Here is a 21,724-nt window from a genome sequence, read left to right as displayed (position 1 = left end):
TATCATCGAATTACTATTAATTATCTTATGTACCACAATCACTACTATTAATTCCAAGAGCAGCAGCATCCTTTCCACTATCATTAACTTGTTTAGGCTATATTTCTTGCATCTATTTCATCAGTGTTACTTCAATGCCCGTATCGCAACCACTTTTTTTTTAGATACGCTCTTATCACTACCTGTTTGAAGATTACCGCGATCATTATGACTCCCATCAAAGTACCATCGCCGTTGCCACCACAACGTCTACCACCAACACCATCTTCATTTTCATCAGCATCATCATTATCATCATCGTGCATCACCATCGCTACCACGACCATCGCTACCACGACCATCGCGGTGGTCATAGGGACTACCACCCTCATCATCATCAGCACCACTACCACTATCACCACTACTACCACCACCGCCACGACTACCGTCACTAACATCACAACCACCACTACCAACATAAACACCATCACTATCATCATCATTATCACCGCCATCATCACTACCACCGACACTGCCATCAACACCACCGCCACAACAAACACCAAAACAACCACCACACTCATCATTTCATAACGCAGGTTCAGTTTAACCGTAACCTTTCATGCACCTCTTCGTCCTCCGACTCATGAGTCCCCATAGTCCACCACGTCAGCCTCTTAATCACTTAATCGCATTATAATTCGAACAACCCATTTTCACTGATTACCCACTAACTTCTCCTCCTAAATAAACTCTCCGTATCACAATCAAAATTAGGATAAAATACCACTCAATTTAATGAGATACAAAATCTAGACTTTACGTCTTTGCATCGTACCCCCATTGTGGCTTTGCGTGTGCATGGAGGCAGTATTTGTATAATCTATTTATTCACTCCCGGAGGAATATGACATTTTTTGTTCTGATTTGAAAACAAAACCTCTGTTATTAATGGAGCAATTATCTATAAATATTTGACAATCGATGACGTAAACTCTAACCAGAATGCATCATTCAATCGTCATGTTAATATCTTTGATAATGGAATATTTTCTGTGCGAAAGGTTGAACAAAGAATGTCATGTTATTGACACTAACAACAACAAAGATTGCCTCTCCAGAAAAAAAACAAAAAACATATGACGTTGACATTAATTCGGCGACGTTTACTGTTTGATGAATTTCTTCAAAGATGTAGTATTAGGACGACAGTTGCCATTTGATTTTAGGCTAAGTTAAGTTTTAGCGTTTGGTACAGTGTAGGGTCCAGGGTTGAAGTTAGGAGCTTATTTAGTGTTAGGAATTGACCACATGCAGAATAAGTGTCGTCATAACATGTTACGTACGATGTAGAGGTGCTGTCATTGTGATGAAACCAATAAATCGGGTTACTAACATATTCAAATTTGATGCAAAGGTTATTCTTGAAAACATGTAAGCTTGCCCGAGGATCTCCCGACATAACAACAAGTAATGTATGCAGACAGGATTCCAAGTATTGTAGTTCATTCATTAATAATAGTTTAGTGGAATAACTCGTGACTATGTCCACACGAAAGAGACATCTATACATTTGAAGATGTTTAATAGTTAGGAGCCAGAGCATATCACACTGAGTTCCCATAGGACATATATTTGACAGATGGTCATATCTCAGCCAATACTTAACATATTCTATTGGTTTTCGACATTTGGACAATCTTTTTTAAGCTCTTTCGGAAAATGAAGAAAAAATTGAGAAATTCTAAAAACTAGATTTTTGATGACGTCACACTTCACCACTCTATTGCACAGATTTGTCTCTAATCGCCTTCCCTAAAGAGAATGAACCAGTTTATGTGGTTACTACACTCACGGTTGACCAAGTACGTTTCACACAGATCAAATGGACCAAATGAAATGGAAAACTCAACATTTTCCCAATAAGCAAAACAAAAAACGGTGACATCTTTCTACGATTTAACGGGGTCTGCTGTGATCACTAGATGGCCGGTTTATAATCACGTGATACTTTAAACATTGTGCATGGCTTGAATAGAATATATTAGAGAGAAAATGATTTGTGTGTTCATTTAAGTGTAAGTAAGACATAATGCACGAGATCAATATGAACATCGATAGCATAATTATTACTCATTTAAGTGGAATTACACGAGCGCCCATGTATCTAATCATTCAAAATAGAATTGTCCACGCGTTCCCCCATGATCGAAAATTAGTTCGTTTAGCCGGAAAGAGGACTGCACTTTTTTCTTTCTGAAATGCGAGGGAACCTCTGTTTTTAACCCTGTGGGAATTAACGAACATGATCACCCTATTTTCAGCAATGATCCGTCATTTATGTTCTCATGCCGACCAAAATCTCCCGCCATTTATAATGTTCATTGAACTCTACGCACACACGCTAAAGGCCAGGTAGTTTTATTGGCATGAACGATCAAGATTCCAAACTCGTTTAGTCAGTGAAGAGGAAAAACGATATAATGATATTGGTAAAGCAAAAACTGGGTTAGCCTATTAATCACACTTTTATGATCTTGGATGCGCTTGTAAAACTTCATGAACATGTTGCTATATATATATATAAGTCCAAGAATCAAAAGATTTTGAGTTAAAAAATAACGTCATGAAGATAAAAGAATAATCATATCCCTCTCATAAAAAAGCATTCACTTCTGATTAGCAAATTATAAGATTCGGCTTTCTTAGGGTAGGCCTACAATAGAATTATGCACACTAGCATTAGGGTGATGATCCTGTTGAAGTTTGATAGGGGCGGGGGAAAACGCACTATCATGAATAGTAGTAATTTAAAAGAAAAATCACTGTACACAATGTAGAGAATACATCAAAATGTTCCGATAACGATGGAGGGGAAAGGGGGGGGGGGGGCTAAAGTCTACGACCTTTTGAACGCCATTTGAACAAAAAATCTCGGTCGTATGAAAAACATCAAGAATGAGCGCAGACGACATCAGATGATCGTGTACTTGGTGATCGATTGGATACAAAGTGATGACGATACATCAATCAGGCGCGCTTGTATTGGCTGCATTACGACGCGTGCTAATACGATAATTGTCATCCGTCTATCATGATGAGAGGCGTTTATCAATAATAGGGACGCCGTCATTATACGTCATCATCTTCCTGGCGAATAGTACAGTTTCGTGGTCTAAATTTTTGGATTGGGGACGTTTCATGAGGCATCGACCTCACTTCTAAAAGAACTTACTAGTCTACAGCATAGGCACACACATCGTTGCGATGGGGGAAGGGGGGGGGGGGGGTGGCCCCCTAGAAAATGTGTAAATTACCAATGTCCTGGCTAGCAAAGACAGCACCATGTGTGGGTATTGAGCTGGTATCATTTGTATATCTTGTGTATTATACTATAATGACACAATTATATTACCACTGTAACAAGGAGTCATTATTAGAAATCCAGTCGGTTACGATACGTCACCCACCCCTCCCCTGTTAATTAAGCCCCCCCCCCTCACACCCATCAATACATAATCGTATGTGCCCTGTGAATGAAAGTGTTCCGAGATTCTTTCATTGCCATCAGAACCAAATTTATGTAACCCGCACTTTGTATTACAGCCCCCAGGAAATATAAAAATAGCAATATTATATATATCGCTCTCGTATACTTAACAATGAATTAATCACTGATCTAAAAGCCTTCGGACATTTCGCCTCAATGCGTTGTTTCCCTTGACCACATGCACTTACGTGTACTTCAGTATTGTCAAACTACTTCACAAGTCAAGTCCATTCTTCAACAATTCTTCCACAGAGTATACATATTTTTGTCAAGCAAATCAAATAATTTCAAAAGCTCATTCAGTTTTCACCAGCCTCGGGCCAGTATCCGCCGATAAGTGAAACATAATTTAAATAAAATAAGCCTTCAGGAATAAAGCTAAACCCTACTACTTCTAGCTGAGAGTACGTGTTTGTTTTAGCCGTGTAATCTTGGGATTAGATGCTAAAATAAGGAAGGTGGGTGTTTGTGCGTGTACGTGACACTCGTTTTCGAAAATACTATCTTGACATTAATATTTGATGTGGGAAGAACGACAGAGCGGGAGTGCGATAGTACAACAATCCAAGTTATGTCACACTTTGCTATTGAATAAATTATGTTAAAATTCATATTTTATAAGATATTCTCGTCAGAGGAAGCATTTTATCACCTACGGAGATACAGAAATATTAAGAGAGCCATGATGAAAATAACTCGATATCATCTACTTTCTTTCCAAAATAGATTTTCGTTTATGAACCTATATAACTATGAATGGATATGGTTAGGATTACCAAACTGAACAGATTGTATATACAAACCTACTCCACTCCACTTTCTCGAATTTGAAATAAAGATAGCTATAAATGTTTCCTCTAAAATCAGGAAAAATGAATCCTTGAGCAATAAACACGTATATGATTACCTATACTTATTTTTAATGGGGATGAATTAAGATTTTTTTACGGTCAAGTACGAACATGTGTTTTTAATGGATATTTCCAAATGAAAATATCAGTTTATAACATTAATATAGATCTTGAACCTGTTTCCGCTTTGAGAGACCTATCATTGTAAACATCATTCTTCTTGAGGAATACAATTCTAACATTCGAATCAATTAATAAACAAAAACAGCAATTTTTTAGTATAGAACCTGAAGCACATGCGATATACGCACATGATACTAGACTAAGTTTTAAATTATACAATGATGTTACTATTGTGACGCTACAGGTACCTCATCTTATTGAAGAAACCAATTATACCAAGTATCCTCCTTGCATCTCCGTCAGATTCCCACTACCACCGAGTAATCATCTAAATTAGAAATGAAATACAAGGACCGATCGATGAATGTTCGATGAGGGGGGTGGGAGCAAACATTTCCCTTTTTCCCCTCGCGAATCACGAGTTTGGAAATTATCCGAAAAAAAGAGGTTTTCAAAAGGGGATCTCATGTATTTTTAATACCACTTTTACCCCTGATCTTTGCAGAAGTTGGCAACCACATGAACCAAAGAATCGCTAAGGTCTCCCATATCCCTTCTGACGATCCCCAAAGTAGGCGGGTGTCTGTGTCAAGAGGGACGCCCCCACCCCTAGATCCACTTTCGCTTATGGATTGATTGGGACGCCCCCACCCCAGATCCGCTTACGGATTGATTGGGAACATGGAATGCTTCCTCTGGATGGCGCCACCACGTGTTGAACACGTCACAGGTCAAGAATCGCCCGTGCCAGACGAGGGAGGGACGTACCCCTAATGTTCTCCCTCAGGCCCCCGTGATTGGATCACACCCCATTCCATCAGGGTAATTTCCCCTGACCTTACGTCATATAAGACCCCGTCATTCCTCCGATCCCTAGACATTAAGAAGAAAATCATTCTAATGCGTGTATATCAGTAGCCAGGCACTTTGCAAATCAAACAGATTAGACCTGTATATAGTGACCTACTTTTGTTCCTCTATCCTTGTTGTCACGTGTCCGTTGTCTCAATCAATCCGTAATACCTCCTCTTCCCTTGTTCTCATTTTTCCGTCTGGTGTCTAGGTTGTGGTATTTGAATTAATTTTAGTCTTCATCATCAGCTTTGCGATACCAGGGTATACCATTTATATTCTGATCTCTTTTTTCGTATCGAAATTATTATTGTCGCACCTTTTTAAATTCATAACCCTCTCGCATCTCATCCCTTTATCTCTCTCTCTCTCTCTCTTTCTCTCTTCTCTCTCTCTCCCTCTCTATGTCTGCTTTCACGAATTGTTTTCTTTCTAGCTACAAGCAATTGATTTGTCTCGTTGTATTTATATTACATTCTTTCCTCCCCCCCCTCTCTCTCTCTCTCTCTCTCTCTCTCTCTCTCTCTCTTTAAACTTCTTTTCTTGCTTTCTTCCCATTTCCTTTCCCCACTTCTCTTAATCTAGAAAGTCCTCATCCGAGAACTGATATTGGGTGGCAATGCAAGCGCTACTACTTACAGCTCGTACATCTTGGAAATAACATGCAGCATGTCATTTCGAAAAATGCATATTCACTTTGCGAGTATATGAGTGTAGTAATATCCGATGGGAGATTTTAAGCCATTTTATTTGTTTTTATATAGTTTCTTTCCGGGATTTCTTTTTTCAATAGTTTCAACATCCTTTTTTAATTTTTATCAATCTACTCTAAACGTATTTTAGAGGTGTCGAGGATGAGTGGATACGTCGCCGGACTGTCGATCACAAGGTTCGCGGTTCGAGTCCCACCGCGGCACTAATGTCCTTTGGCAAGACATTGATCTACATTTGCCACTCTCCACCCAGGTGTTAAATGGGTACCGGTAGGAAGGAATTCCTTAAAATGCTGTGAGTGTCGAAATCGGCAGCCTAGCATAGCCGGGTAATGTTGGAGCGCCTTGAGGACCTTGCAAGGTCGATACGTGCGCTATATAAGAATCCAACATTATTATTATTATAAGTTACAAGAAAGCGTTCTATCATATAATCTCATCTGTATTGGTGAAACATAATTATGTTTGAAAGTCAAGACTGGCTACATTACTAACAAAGGCTGAGGTCATGGTAGGTGAGCAGCTAAACTTTTGAAGGTAAATATTTTGTGTTGAGATTACAATTTTGCTCATTTTAACAAAACGAAGTATTTGACTGTTCCCGAGTTTCTGTTAATTTGTTTTAACATACTATCTCTTTGTCCGTAAATGTCCAATTGTCCCTTTGTAATTGTCCAATCTTGTCCAATTTTCTGCCCATCTCTGAAAAGGTTAATCATTGGTTTTGGATTCATGGAACAGGAAATGTGCGTCCCCATATACCAGATTTCCTGACCAAGATAGTCGTATCTACGTTTATCTACAATCTACTCTCACGGTCGTTATACTATTCCATCTGATGATTTGAGTCTCATTACGACCCTTCCATTTCTCTCTCTCATCTCAATTTCTTTTGTATCTGGTAAGTCAGTCAGTCTGTTTGTCTGCCCATGTCCGTCTGTCTCTATGTCTTCCTCTCTATGCATTTTCTATCTATGTCATCTCTATCTCCATGTTCTCACCCTCCCCTATCTCCCTCTTCCAGCCTCCCTCCCCTTCCCTCCCTCCCCTCCCCCTCCCTCTTCTCTCTGTGTATGTCTCTGTTTTTCTTTTTATCTGCCTCTCCATTCGTCCCGACCCCCTCTCCCTACATCTCATACAGGTGTCGTATATGTTTCACATGGCCTATCTATAAACCCAAGAACTATTAAACAACTATGAACGATTTGTTTAATCTTATGAATCATTTCCTATGGTTTTGAGAAGGTGTTCCTTTATTGTTATCACTGGTATACTCTTTTGCCATAAATGGGTTTGAAATAATGTTAAACTAAACATTAGACGATCACTAAGATTCAGGAACGATGGAGGCAGTCAGACGGAATAGATTGAGGCGCTGTTATCCGATGGAGATATGAACTTCTTGCAATTCATTATTGCACTCTTTACCTCCTCTATCTCCTTCTCTATCTTGTCATTAATCTCTCTCCCTCTCTCTCTTTCTCTTTCTATATATATATATATATCTCTCTCTCTCCATTCTAACCCCCCCCCCCCTCTCTCTCTCTCTCTCTCTCTCTTTCCGTTTTCTCCCCATCTTTTTCCTCCCTCTATCTTCTCTATCCATTTTCTCTGTCTCTCCCTCTCTTTTTCTATCCCCCGCGCGCTCTCTCTCCTTTTTTTCTCCCTCTTTCTTTATGTCTCTCTCTCTCTCTCTCTCTCTCTCTCTCTCTCTCTCTCTCTCTCTCTCTCCCTCTCCCTCCCCTCTCTCTCTCTCTCTCTCTATCTCCTCCCCCTCTCTCTCTATCTCTCTATCTTCTCGCTCCCTTTGCCCCTAACTCTTTTCCTCCACTCGTGTCTCTTATCTACGCCTCTGTACCTGGGAAGCTTGCATATGATGCAACAGGTAAATTATAGTGTCATGTAGTACATTTGCATGGTTAGGGCATATTTTTTCCCATAATAATAAACATTCTCCCTACCCCTTATTTCTGTTCTTAAGCAAAACCATCCGGGTACATGATTAAAGTTTGACTTGTTTGAAATAGCAGTCATGTTAATGAACAAGCCAGCCCCCCCCCCCATCAAAGAAACAAAACATGTTTCACCATTAATATAGCGCTTAGAGACTTCGGTGGTAAGCGCTTTATAAGTAACGTTTTTATTATTATTATTATTTATTATTAATATTTATAAATGCCACAACTGCATCGAGAGAAGAAAAAACAAATCAAAAAAATTGTCACATTCATCGCTGTCTGTCAATAACGTCTCTTTTGAGAGAGAGGTGGGAGGAGAGAGAGAGAGAGAGAAAAAAAGGAGATAGAGATATAGAAAGAGAAAGAGTGAGAGAGATAGAAAGAGAGAGAAAGAGAAAGAGAGAGAGAGAGAGAGAGAGAGGGGGGGGGGGGGAGAGAAAAAAGAAAAGAGAAAGGGGCAGAGAAAGAAGGAAGTTTTAGAAAGACTGGAGAGAAAAGAAGGGTGCAAGGGGAAAAGAATGAAAAGAGAAGGAAGAGATATATGAGGAGGAAAAGACAGGCGTATGAAAATGGATAGAGAGACAGAGACAGAGAGACAGAGAGAGACAGGGAGTGGGGGGGGGGGGGGTTGCCGATCAAATGTAGTTGTATTCATGGACATTGAAGGACATGAGAGAGAGAAAAAGCGAGACATAGCCAGACCAAGGAATGACGAGAATGAGAAAGAAAAGAAGGACGCATATTTCCCAATTGTCTCGTCTTTCCTGCATTTTCCCTCACTCTTGCATTCATTGGTAATTGATGTATAAAAGGGTAAAAACGGGATGCGCATTAACTCCGCTAAAAGCTGATTGAAGCGGGCATGTAGTCCCTCGGTGGACCGCTGCTCTCAGCATTAACAGGACCGTGTGCTAATAGTACACACGAGACATGGATTAAAGCTAAAATCGACGTTTGGCAAGGTGGCAAACATGAAATCTTCGGCTTCCTAAAGAGACTCAGATTAATGCAAATCGATGCTTAATAAGCTCACTATTCTCTCAAATTTCCCAAAGAAGCTCAAATTAAGACAGTGTTTAAAGCCCCTCTAAAGTGTTGGGAGCCCCAAATTCGCTAAAATTTGATGGCAACATTTCACTGTATCATAATGTGAAAGAAGATGTCATTTAGACAAGCTTCTGCCAAGATTTCTCCTCCAAAATGTGTTTGAAGACAAATAATGATAACAGAATACATAACTTGTTGTTTTTGTTGTTGCAGAAAACCTACATTTTGTATCCTTTCAACCAAAATTCGACTTTAAACACATTTGTTTTGAAGAGCCTTGCAGAAAATAATGTGTCTTAAATTGCATCCTTTTTCAAATTACGATCCAATTTAAGTGAAATTTTGCCATCACATTTTTGGGGCTTCCAACAATTTTAGAGGGGCTTTAAAGCTAAAATCGACGTTTAGCAAGCTGGCAAACAGGAATTATTTGGACTTCTCAAAGAGACTCAGACTAAAGCAAAAATCGACGCTTTTTTAACAAGCCGACACTTACACAAATATGTCAAAGAGATCCAGCCTGAAGTAAAAATCGACGTTTGAGAAGCTGACAAATTACACAGATTTGTGGTGGTGGTGGTGGTTATTTTACCTGACTGCCAAGAAAGCATAAATGCATGTAAGTAAGCAACCAGATGGCCGACGGCTTTAAGTCCTCTCCGAGGGACCTGGTAATGAGAATTAATTACCAAAGGGCACTAGCGCATCGCCTTGGTTTCGAACCGGAGTCACCGGATAACGAGACCACTGTTTTACCAACTAAGCTATCGCGTCTCCAAAGAGACTTCGGTCGATGCACAAGTCGCCTTTTAACAAGCTGGCAAATTACTTAGATTTTAAACATAGGATTGTGATGGTGCATCTGTAGTCGGATGATCAGGAATCGGATGATCGTTTCCGTTACGCTACCAAAGTCCGACATTCTTCAAACCCATGCATTTAATCTTGGAAAATGGAGAGATGCACTAACCTTGATTTTCGGGATTCAAATATTCCTCCTCCTTCGTTGAAGGAGGCAACTATTGAATCTGCCTCGTGATGTCAACTCGAATGATTCCTAGCTGCAAACAAGAAAACAATAAAAGGGAGAATGACAAAAAATATTAGGCATTGTATAATAAACTGAATCATAAAATACGAAACATTTTGCCTAATTTTGCCACGTGTGTTAGTGTTATGTGCTATAGTTTAAAGTACAAATTGAAATAATCCCACAAGGCAGCTATTGTTATCAAATAAAAATGTTGGCTCTTTTGAAACTAATAACAATATTGTAATTTCAAATAGTATACATATTATTGTACATACATATACTGTTTGTCATAAAGACGGAATATTTTTTTATACCCCAGTTTATGGTTCAAGGCATGGCCACACAGAGGATTTTCTATGTTGGGGATCGGGGCGAAATGCAATGAATAACCTTAGACACAGACTGAACATGCTGAAACAGTGACTAGTGGCGTATATAGGCTAGGGGTGTATTGGGGGCACGTTCCCCGGGCGGTACTTGAAGGGGGCGCAAAACGGAAAAGAGAGGGGGCGTAAAAACACAAAAGAGAGAAAGAGAAAGGGGAGAAAAAAAAAACAATATGATTTTATGTTATTTGGTCCAAACACTTTGGTTATTTCTTGGCATGTTTGGAATATTCAGCCATTAGAAGAGAAATCATTTTCAGGGGTCACAAATTGCCAGAACTCAACCTTCACTTTAAACTGACATCCCATGGAGCCTGCACCTTCTATGTTCAACAAGTTCTTCAGAAAAAAACAGTTGAATCAAAGCTTCTCGACAATCTGGCATAGCAATAGGTACAAAATACACCCCACCGACCGCCATGCCGGTATCAAAATGCAAAAGGAATATTGGATTCGTGTTGAAGTTCCATCTAGACACGCGACTCGGGGGCTGGAAGGGAAATTATGAATCACTCTTAACATGGAAAACATGAAACCATTGACTTGACGATCTTGTCCCCTGGCAAACATTCTTTCCCTATTTATCGAATATTTCTCGATATACAATGTCTATGTTTCCTCAGTTTAGGTTTCCTCAGTTTAGGTCTGGTATTTCGAGTAACCGAAGACATTCTATTTAGCTCTCGCATTGATCAGAGTGATGCACATCAATGAGAAATTAGGCAGGTGGATAATTTGAGCTGAAATAGCGAAATACATCTCTTGCCAGTGATTTTAAAAAGAAAATTTGTGAGCTTTCTTGTTCTTTGAAAGTCAGTTTAGAAGAATATCATAAAGAAGGTGTCCCCTGAAAGTGCTTGCTCTTCAAATGCCCTCATATTCAAAACATGACGAAAAACGGCTAAAAAGTTTGGACCAAACTTTTCTATCGCATGTGTGTGTAGTCCCGTATACCCACTTCTGTGTGACCTCCATCAAGAATGAGTCGATTTTCCTCTTATTTTGGTAATTCTAAAACCTCATGGTTTACACAGCAATACTTAACTTAGGCCTTTATTTAATCAACCTTTTTTAAATTGGAGAAATTGATTCTTTCCCAACGCAATTGTATGACCATAACTGAACTTTATCTTTAACCCCCGAAAGAAAAGTATCCCTGAATCTTTTTCCAAACTTAAAAGGGCGGAGCTAAGGGTTTTATAGATTGCAATTGAAATATAATGTGACTGGATTTGTCGATAAATCTTTAAATGCGTTGACAGGTGCAGGATTATTCTCCTGTCTATGCCTATGTCGTTTAATGATTCACCTCCCATAACTTAATTATCTCGAGGGATGATTGTAAAGTAACATTTACAACAGTGTCATCATATTTTAGGAAAGCTTTACCGCAGTGGGAGAGAGTGGATGCTCAAACCGGCGGAGGGAGGGGGGGGGGGAATCATATCCTTATATTCGATGTGTATATCACATCGGGTTATGCCGGGAGCACGTACCCCCCCCCCCCCCCCCCCCTCCCACCCCTCCTCCCAATCCGCCATTAAAAAGATACACAATGTCTTAATAGACCTGCTATAAAGTGAATGTCCTAATTGTCTAAGAACATTATCGAAAATGGTTTTAGAAAGCCTTTTTAAAGGGGATATCAAATTAAATACAATGACAATTCAGACAAACTTTTGCCGAAGAAAAAACAAACAATCACGCCTTAAAAATTGTTTAAATTGTTATAATTTGAAATATTTATTGACAGAGCCAAAGAGATATAAAAACAAGAAATGCCGACAGAATCGAGATTTTGCGAGAATAAGAATGTAAGGTTTGATAAACCCTTATACCCTCATCCGTGACGTCACTGAAACTACTTACGATATCATCAAAAGTAATTTGGTCACATCTGTTTGATCAAGGATTGGCCTCATTTTAATTTTCTGATTCAATATCCAACGGCATGAATTTGTAGTTTCTAGTTGCTCAAAGTTAACATCTAAGATGGATGACTAAGATTTTAGTAGACTCACTATTTGTTTTAGTGTTTCTTTATTTCCTTTATCAGGTGATATCAAATCAAATCCACTGACAAGTAAGACAAATTTATTATTTATTTTGGTCATTAGGTAGATTAATCATTCACTATGGAAGAGTCAGGAACAAAAATCATTCGTTCGACGAATCCGTTCGTCACGATGCAGACACATAAATATAGCGAGAGCCAGGTATTGAAGGAAACTGCTTTGCTAATCTAAAAGAAGGTAACAAGTAGGGGAGCAAGGACTGGTAGAGGCTTGATCCTTGATTGCTCAGAGATGAGATTCAATGAAACCTGATTTATTTGTTTGGAGCCGCTAATAACTCATCATTATAATCTGAGATGGGACCAGACATGCTTCGTCCGGTGGGCAAATCAAAGAAATCGCCTCTCTCCTCATCGTTCTCTTTCGCCCCCAATGAAAAGAGTCGGGACTGAAAGTTAGTGGTTAAGAATATATACGGTTGATTGACTCCACTATTAGACGTCTATTGAAATAGATATAGGAGAAAGAAATATAGAGGGGAGAGAGGAGGAGGGAGAGAGAGAGAGAGAGAGAGAGAGAGAGAGAGAGAGAGAGAGAGAGAGAGAGAGAGAAAGAGAGTGAAAGAGAGAGAGAGAGAGAGAGAGAGAGAGAGAGAGAGGGAGAGAGAGAAGGGGGGGGGCGTTTTATTGCAATGTAGAGGAAGTGACCGAAAAACAAGGTGATAGAGCAGAAAGAGAGAAAGATATATAATAGAGAGAGAGAGAGAGAGAGAGAGAGAGAGAGATAGAGATAGAGAGAGAGAGAATGAGAGAGAGAGAGAGAGAGAGAGAGAGAGAGAGAGAGAGAGAGAGAGAGAGAGAGTTGGGGAAACATTTTATGTCACTGCATGTAGAGAAAGTGATGGAAAAAAACAGGGAGACAGAGGAGACCGATGGAGAGACAGATAGAGACAGACAGAGAGCCAGAGAGAGTAAAGGGGGGGGGGGGGGGAGAAATAGATGAAGTTTGGGCGGCGTTATGGCGGTTATGGTAATGTAGATGAATTGACGGGTTTACAGGATGAACAAAATGATAGAGAAGAAAGAGAAATTCTTATATTCGATGAGAAAAAAATGGTAGCAATTAAAATTTGAAATGATATACCGAAACAACACGAACAATTATTTCATGATGACTTCATGAAAATAAAGTATCACCATGGTTGTGTGCAAAACACATGTCACACGGTTCACGAACTTATTCCCATAAACCCCTAACGAATATAGACAAACTTCAAAATGATTGATTTCACATACGCCCAATCATTCCAATGTCACCAATAGTTTATCAATGCATATTCAGTGATAATGTGGGAATGAAATGGATCAGAGATGACGCTTGTCCCAATTGCGGTTTGACGGCGGTTACGTCGACCTCGATCACTACTTCGCCTACTCAGACATGAATCGGTATGATATTGCCGAGACGACATTGAACTAGACACGGAGAAGACCCGGGCGGTAGTCATTGATGTCGGGTGGTCAATGCTAAGAGCGTGTGGCTTCAAAAAGCATGTAATTCTCCTATGGGAGAATACACAACTCAAAAGCGACCATTTATTTTATTCCCGCTTTCTGAGAAGAATGGTGTCCGTTGACAGGAAGAAAAGGAGAGGAGGAAAATGACGGTAGGTAGAAAGAAATGTGATATGTCTCTTTCTGACTACTCACTTTAAAGCTATACAATATAGGGCCGTTAAAAAATATCATAATGGTTATATGCGCTGGTATATCTTTATGGTCATAACAACGTGTAAGAATATGCAATTACTGAAATGAGGAATTCTGAGATAATTTATTTTCTAATTCGATGCATCCCGAAATCTTTATATTGACGGGAAGGGTAGGGGGGGCATAAACAAGCGATCATTTGACATTCTAATCCACAATCAGGGGCACATTTTTCTTTTTCTTCATACTTTATGTTTACCCCGTGGCCTCACTTTGGATAGAACACTAAGAGTTATGGTTACAAAATCTTTAAAAGTTAAACAGGAAACGAATACATGGTAGTTTATATCCCTTCCAATACATTGTACGTCAAAAAACGGCTAGGAAATATAATTAATTAAAAATATTAACAAACAGGAAATCAACTTCCCTTGTGCTTTACTTGAAAACATTGTTTTTATTGTGATGGGCGCTTTACAAAACCGGAATATCGTCATCATTATGATATTATATAGAAAAGGAAATATTTGTAAATAAATTTTCGTAATCTCTTACAATAGAATAATTGAATTAGGGCATGAAGCCAGTGTTTTGGTTTTAAACCGAAATCGATAAATTATCGACTAACGGGCTGGGATTCATTGATCCCTTCATATACCAGACTACCATAGCGGAAAGGTATCTGAGGGAACCATACCAGAAGGGCCTTTTATTACCCCCTCACTCCACGAATCGGATCATTAGGCTAATTGACCCATCAACCGTTAAATCATCTGTTTTAACCTTTTTACTCTCTTAGCACATTCGCAAGCCTACCGTTAATACTATGACCTTTAATAAATTCATGTTCGGAAAAAACCTCATATAAAATTAACCACCCAAAGCATAGGGTATATAACATAAAACAAATACCTTTCCTCTACGACTGGAACACATGTATTAATTAGTCTTTTTATATTCTTATTTCTCATACCGTTTCATTTTAAAATGTTTTTCTAGAAAATGATATACAAATTGATTTAAAAGATGATTCCTCTTAATCATACAAGCAAGTGATGAAAACGAGGATTGAAAAATCGTTTAGAATGGTATCCAAGATTTGGGCCACAGGCCAAAGATAAAATTTCGCTTTTAAAAATAACTTTAAATTTGGTAAACTTCAAGCTAGCATGACTGGATAAGATATAGCGACCGAGGCTAAATTTCGAGGAAGGCGGAACAGTTTATCAAAAAATTATGAAAGACAGTGGAGTAGCTTTTGGGGCACGATGGTGGCGGGGAACAGCCTCTTAATCGGATGTCAAAACAAAGGTGTGGAAAGGAGGGAGGGAAAGGAACGTGGGGAAGATGGAAGAACCCCCCCCCCTCGCCTCCCCTCCCAACCCTCTTGATGACCTTGCTCTCTCACACTTCATCCTGTATTTAAAACCGGTGCCGTACGTGATTTAAAAAAAAAAATCATAAATATGGCAATTAAAAGTCGGATTAAGCCTATTTGCTACGAATATACGACCACCTCATAATTATACATGCTCTTAATATTAACTCAATGCTGGTTGGTGCAAATGGGATTCGGGATTAGGGTTGGTTTCTGTTTACATTTAGGATTTAAGATTTGGGGTTAAGATTAGCATTAGGATTAACTTTAGGCTTCTGAATAAAGAACTAAAAGACAATTCGATACGAGCAACGCTACTGATCTTTACTCAGACTGACTACGCGTACGTAGCCTGCAATCGAATTTTTAGTTTCCATCCTAGGTTGTAAATATTGGCGTGCCGCTCCACGACACGAGTCCCCCTTACAGGTAGGATACACGCTACGCCACTAATGAAAGTTGCCCTTATTCGTAGACCGGTTTGTACTATAGCAGTTCAATATAACACCTAGTAGGCCGCCATATACAGAACAATCGATTAATGATCCTCTAGACCCAATGAATTAAAAAAGAAGTTCAAACATTCTCCGCATGGTCCTTCCGAAACAAAGGATTATGTGAGCTTATTCCCCTTCCAATTAAAAATATCGATTTTCAATTCCATCCTTTCTTTAGGAATATGTTTGCAGCCAGCTAAGTACTGCCCTTTTCCGATGCGTCGATGTTCAACTCATGTTCGAGGTAAAGTGCGCTCACCTTTCGTGCTGGGAAAGTATAATAAGTGAGATCTGGGAGACAAGAGAGAGAAAGAAAAAATGAAGGGGAGAGAATTAATGAGAGAAAGAAAAAAAGAGAGAGAGAGATATAGATACAGAGAGAGAGAGGGGGTAAAGAGAGAGAGAGAGAGAGAGAGAGAGAGAGAGACGGGGGGGGGGGGGAGATAGTATGAGGTGTATATGCAATAGAAACAAAAGCTGTCCTTCAAAATGAGAATGGTGATGCGAGAGATTGAGAGAAAAAATAGTCAAGGGAAAAGGAGAGAAGGAAAAAGAGAGGGTATGCAAAAGTGAGGGAGGGAGGAAGAAAGAAGAAACGGTGGAGAAAGAGAGAAACCTAAAGAGAAGGAGAGAGGGGGAGGGAGAAAAGAGAGAGAGAGAGAGAGAGAGAGAGAGAGAGAGAGAGAGGGGGGAGGCCGGGAGGGGATACGAGGGATTTGAAGAGGGCAGGGAAGAGGGAAATATACACTGCATGAGCTTAAACAAAAAAGGAAAAGAGATTTAAACAAAGGAAGACGGTGAAAGTGGGGCATGAAGAATTATCAAGAGATATCAAAAGACAGTCAAGAGAAGGAGAGAGTGATAAAAAAATAAAGAGAGAGAGAGCGCGAGAGGAAACATCTGATAAGAGAGGGGGAAAGCTCTTTTGACATTCACGAAAAGTTCATCCTCTTGATGTTTTCAGGTACTCCGAATGATGGAATTGATTTTTTTTCTTTATATCTCCTGTGGGTATTAGAATAATATCACCTTAACATATATTAAGAAAAGCTGCTTTTCATCCGATGCTTTCAAAGTTGGAACGAGAAAGGAAATCAAAATGGAGGGTTGAGAAATAGGGGCAGAATCTACTCTATGCAATATTTTGGAGAGGGCATGGACATTGTAAATTCGCAAATAGAACAAATACATTTTTGCTTTGCATTATAGCTGATATTGCTATTATTTTGTAAATAATAAAGAAATTCGATCACGATCCGCAAATATTTTCTAACACTAAGCAGGCGTTTTTTTTTTTTGTACTTTGCAAGAACACCCCCCCCCCCAATACACAGAAATTACAAGTATACCTTGTCTTTCATGAAATGTTTTGCAGAATAACTTGAAATATTTCTTGGCTCGTAAGATTTGTCCATTTAGAGTATTGTTTTTATCATTTAGCACACCGTAGTAAAACCCTTCGTAATGTTAAACAAAAGGACACCAATTCCTTACTGTATGACTTGGAAGAGATAACTGTCAAAGATGTTCTTAGTGTATTTCACGTAGTTCACGAGGACAAATACGATTGTAGACTATCATCATGACATAGCAATTTAGCAGTTTGTCACGGAATCGGAGAGTAGATTAATGTTCAGTTTTCAACATGCCAATTATTGAGCAGGACATTATGTCACCTGAAAGAATCATTTGACATTTTCATACTGTTCAAATACCTTTGTCAATCAAAGGCGTAACAAACGAAACAAAACTGCTGCAAAAATGTGCTCTGAACATGCCAATTAGAACAGAGCAGTTTGCCATCATAATTATCGTTTGACATTTCATACCATTCAAAACGTTTGCAAAGGGAAGCCGAGCAGTTTTAGTCCACCTAACACATTAACACATGTCATTATAATGTTAATCAAGGGATAATAATTAAGCGCATTGATATTGTTTACGTCATGAATTTACAATCGATATTTAAAGATACAATTGAGTAATGGCAGTAACATATCACATTGAGAAGAAAAAAAAATCAGTTATTCTGAATAGTTAGTTGCTGAAAATTTATTACGATTTTACGAGGTTTTGGAATTATTACAATCACAACTGATTGACAGAATCTTGCCGAAAATGACAAAAAATATAAATGACAGGACAACACATAGGTTTATGGGACTTTACGAACAGATATCGGAATTTGGTCCCAAACGATTGTTTTTAATCCTAGCTGAAATATGAGAGCTCTTTGAGAGAAATTCTCATTACGGAAAATTGACATCATATTTTCCCACAAAGTCATACAAAGAATTTGAAAACTCGTAATATAATTACAATTTTACAAGAAGTAAACCATCTCTTTAAAGACAGTTTAGTTAAATGTCGTGTCAAAATGTACAATGTGGTGGTAAATTTTGCTGGTGCTTTGAAGAGGGAAGGGGTGTGAAGCTTTCCCAATCGATGTAAATATGCCCCACGTGCATTGTTATGTAATAATCAATACCGATGTGACGCTATTAGGTCTCTGATGACGTAAAACAATATATCAAAACACATGTTTGATAGTTGGTCGTTTGACATCTGTTATTTTTGTTGTTGCCTCAGTCAGACCGCCAAACCAACTCCATACCGACCGATGCTTGACCATTTAGGGCAGTGACATTTTTGTTCGGTATATTGACGGTCTGGAATCGGTCTCGCTGGAGAGACTGGGAACGGGGTTGATGTTCAGTCTATGACAAGCATGACACATACTTATGAGAACAGATCAGTGACCAAAATATCACACGCCATCATCATTATCGTCGGAGTTATAATGATTATCAATTAGTGTACTGCCAATATACATCTCAAAGAAATTAATATCATAACCTCTCCTGACTCCTCTCTTACCTCATTATTGGAAAGTTATCCTCACAGGACAATCTATTTTTTTTGTCACATTAAACTTTGTTCCAATGTACTGCTCAGGTTTTTACTCATACAGATAATATGGTATCTTCTTTTGATGCATTGTAGCATGGACACGGGAGTCTCTATCAGAGATACAATAATACAATCATCCTAAAATCAAGCCTCAGTTATATACATAATGACATTCCAAAGAACTCTTTACAAAAGATCCTTGGCATTCAACATTCCCTAGACATCTTGTGAAATCTTTACGAAATCAATCAAAGATTAATTTCAAAACAATTTGTAGGGTACAAGATTTAATAACGAGCGCAATATCCTTGGCCGCGTTTCTTTTCTCTTTTCGTTTCGTCGGATGTTCTAGCCGGGAAACGATGGGCAGCAAAGGCGTATGCAGAGTAGGGTGGGGCGCATAACCCCGATGGTAAAGGCTCCATAAAGAAAAGAAAATGAAATATAGATTAATAAATGAAACTTTGTAGGTCTGCATATACGTCATGGGGCTACTAAAATACATGCTATCCCTTCCCCCTCCCCTAACCTCATTCCGGAAGACTTTTGCTCCCTTTTTTAAAAGCAATGTCTGGATACGCCGCTTGACATGACCGGGCTGGGGGAAAGAACGCAATATTCCTCAACCTTCAGTTGTAATGAAATACACGCTCCCTATTTCTGATATGCCCCTCATACAACGGCAGGAGCAATTTTTCATTAAATGACAAATTAATCATGACGGGAAAAAGGTAAACCATTTTTTTATTGGATGGGCAAAGAAATCCAATAAATACGAAATCATGACTCTCCCGGCCCTGTTTTCATTTTTGCCGTTTTTATTGGAAATGAGTAATACTTTCAAGCTTAGCAATAACGAGAAATAAACCAGCTGTTGCATGTTTCGACATCATTCAGATAGAAACTAGTATACAATCTTAAAGGTACTTTCAACATTAAAATTGAATTATTTTATTCATATTTATTAATCTTTTTGTTACTTCCTTTCTCTCAATTTGTGTTTTACATGCTCTATATTTTGGTAAAAAAATACTAGACACATTTCCAGCAAGTAATTGCCCTGAGTCTGAATGAAGAGCGATTGACCTGTGTTCAACCTTGTGAGTTCCAAGCGGACGGCATGGTATCCTTTTAATCGCCCCCACTTTATAAGAAACTTTAACAAAAAGACGTTGCACCGATTTTGTGTCAATTTAGTAATAGTGTTGGATTTCTCTCAAATACTTATGAATGTCACTGGGCGATAGGAAATAGATAATGAGTGGAAAAGAGACAGAGAGGGAGGAAGAAGGAATGAGAGAGAAAGACATATAAATCAAAGCTAATTCTGGCAAATACGGACTAACATGTTCATATCTTCATCCGATAGCACTACCTTAGCCGATCACGAGGGGCGAAAAGGACATGCTCTAACCCTTAACCTTAACCTTGACTCTGATTCTAACCTTAAACTTCTCAAACATACTCTCATGACTTCAATTACTTAGGCGACAACATCCAACACAACCACCAATAACTACAACAACGACAACACCACCACCAACAACACCACCATCACCAACCACACGAATAACAACACATCAGCAGCAGCAACGAAAGCAACACCATTACCACCATGCATCCCTACCACTAGCGACATCAACAACACTACCACCATCAACAACAAGAGCACCAACCCCAGTAACAATGACAACAACAGCAGCAGCATCAACATCACAAAACAAAAACGAAAAGCAAAGTATGCGCATTCGGGGAAGGACGATACAATAGCAATATCTCGGTTCGATGTTATATGAGAATTTACCTTTAATGATTAGCCAGTGAGACGAGAAAGGGTTAGCCAGGACCCCCCCCCCCCCTTCTCCCGCTTCAACCGCATCTCAGCATTGTGAAAGTGGGTCAATCGTCAACAATCATTTAGGATCCTGATCGCGTATGAATTCAATAATTGACAAGCGAAAATGCAAAGACCCCAGAAATTATTAGTATTCACTAATGTGTGTCATTGTAAACCTTCAGTGAGTCATACATAGACGAAGGTAATCGAGGCACCATTAAGAGACCATACCACCAGTTAAGGCTTAATGTGTGTTTACTGGTTCTCTTCCTAATAGAGTCATGTCCATTTCGTTCCGTGGAAGTTAATTAAGCCAGATTTTCCTTGACTAGTACTATGGTACTTTATATTATCATTATGATAATTTATTTTCATCGTCATTTCCTCCGCTATTTAACATCATCATTATCAGCAAAATAATCATCATCATCATCATCATGAAAATTCTATCAGTATCATTATCATCTTAATCATTATCATATTCTTCGTCATCACTACCACCACCACCATCATCATCATCATCACCACTATCATCACCATCACCATCATCATCAGCATCATCACCATCATCATCATCACCATCATCATCCTTACTATCATCATCATCATCATCATCATCACCACTATCATCACCATCATCATCATCACCACTATCATCATCATCATCATCATCATCACCATCACCATCATCATCATCATCACCATCACCATCACCATCATCATCATCACCATTATCATCATCATCATCATCATTATCATCATCATCACCACCATTACCGGATATTATGGATAGTTTCTTTTTGCGACACTCATTATTTTAAACTCCATTTCCGACCATTTCTATTTCTGTTATTTCATATAGTTCATAAACAAGTGCATTCAAAAA

The 21,724-nt window shown here is 38.9% G+C and overlaps 1 protein-coding gene across 1 annotated transcript; it reads left to right on the top strand.

Annotated features, from left to right (window-relative positions):
• The first annotated feature begins 207 nt into the window (after positions 1 to 207).
• LOC115921821 (putative uncharacterized protein DDB_G0283431) lies at positions 208 to 20,797 on the top strand. The gene is made up of 2 exons (XM_030980047.1): positions 208 to 348; positions 20,489 to 20,797. The coding sequence occupies exons 1-2, from the start codon at positions 208 to 210 to the stop codon at positions 20,795 to 20,797; spliced, it is 450 nt and encodes a 149-aa protein (XP_030835907.1).
• Positions 20,798 to 21,724: the final 927 nt, after the last annotated feature.

Source organism: Strongylocentrotus purpuratus, unplaced genomic scaffold, assembly GCF_000002235.5.
Source record: "Strongylocentrotus purpuratus isolate Spur 01 unplaced genomic scaffold, Spur_5.0 spur5_scaffold_10, whole genome shotgun sequence".
Classification (NCBI taxonomy): domain Eukaryota; kingdom Metazoa; phylum Echinodermata; class Echinoidea; order Camarodonta; family Strongylocentrotidae; genus Strongylocentrotus; species Strongylocentrotus purpuratus.
Note: the sequence above shows the minus strand (reverse complement) of the source record. Positions and strands in the feature narration are given on the sequence as shown.

Excerpts from the sequence above, each read along its gene's own strand:
- LOC115921821 (XM_030980047.1), top strand. The coding sequence starts at position 208 with ATGACTCCCATCAAAGTACCATCGCCGTTGCCACCACAACGTCTACCA. Across the intron at positions 349-20,488 it reads CTACCACGACCATCGCGGTG|GCGACAACATCCAACACAAC; the intron begins GTCATAGGGACT and ends TCAATTACTTAG.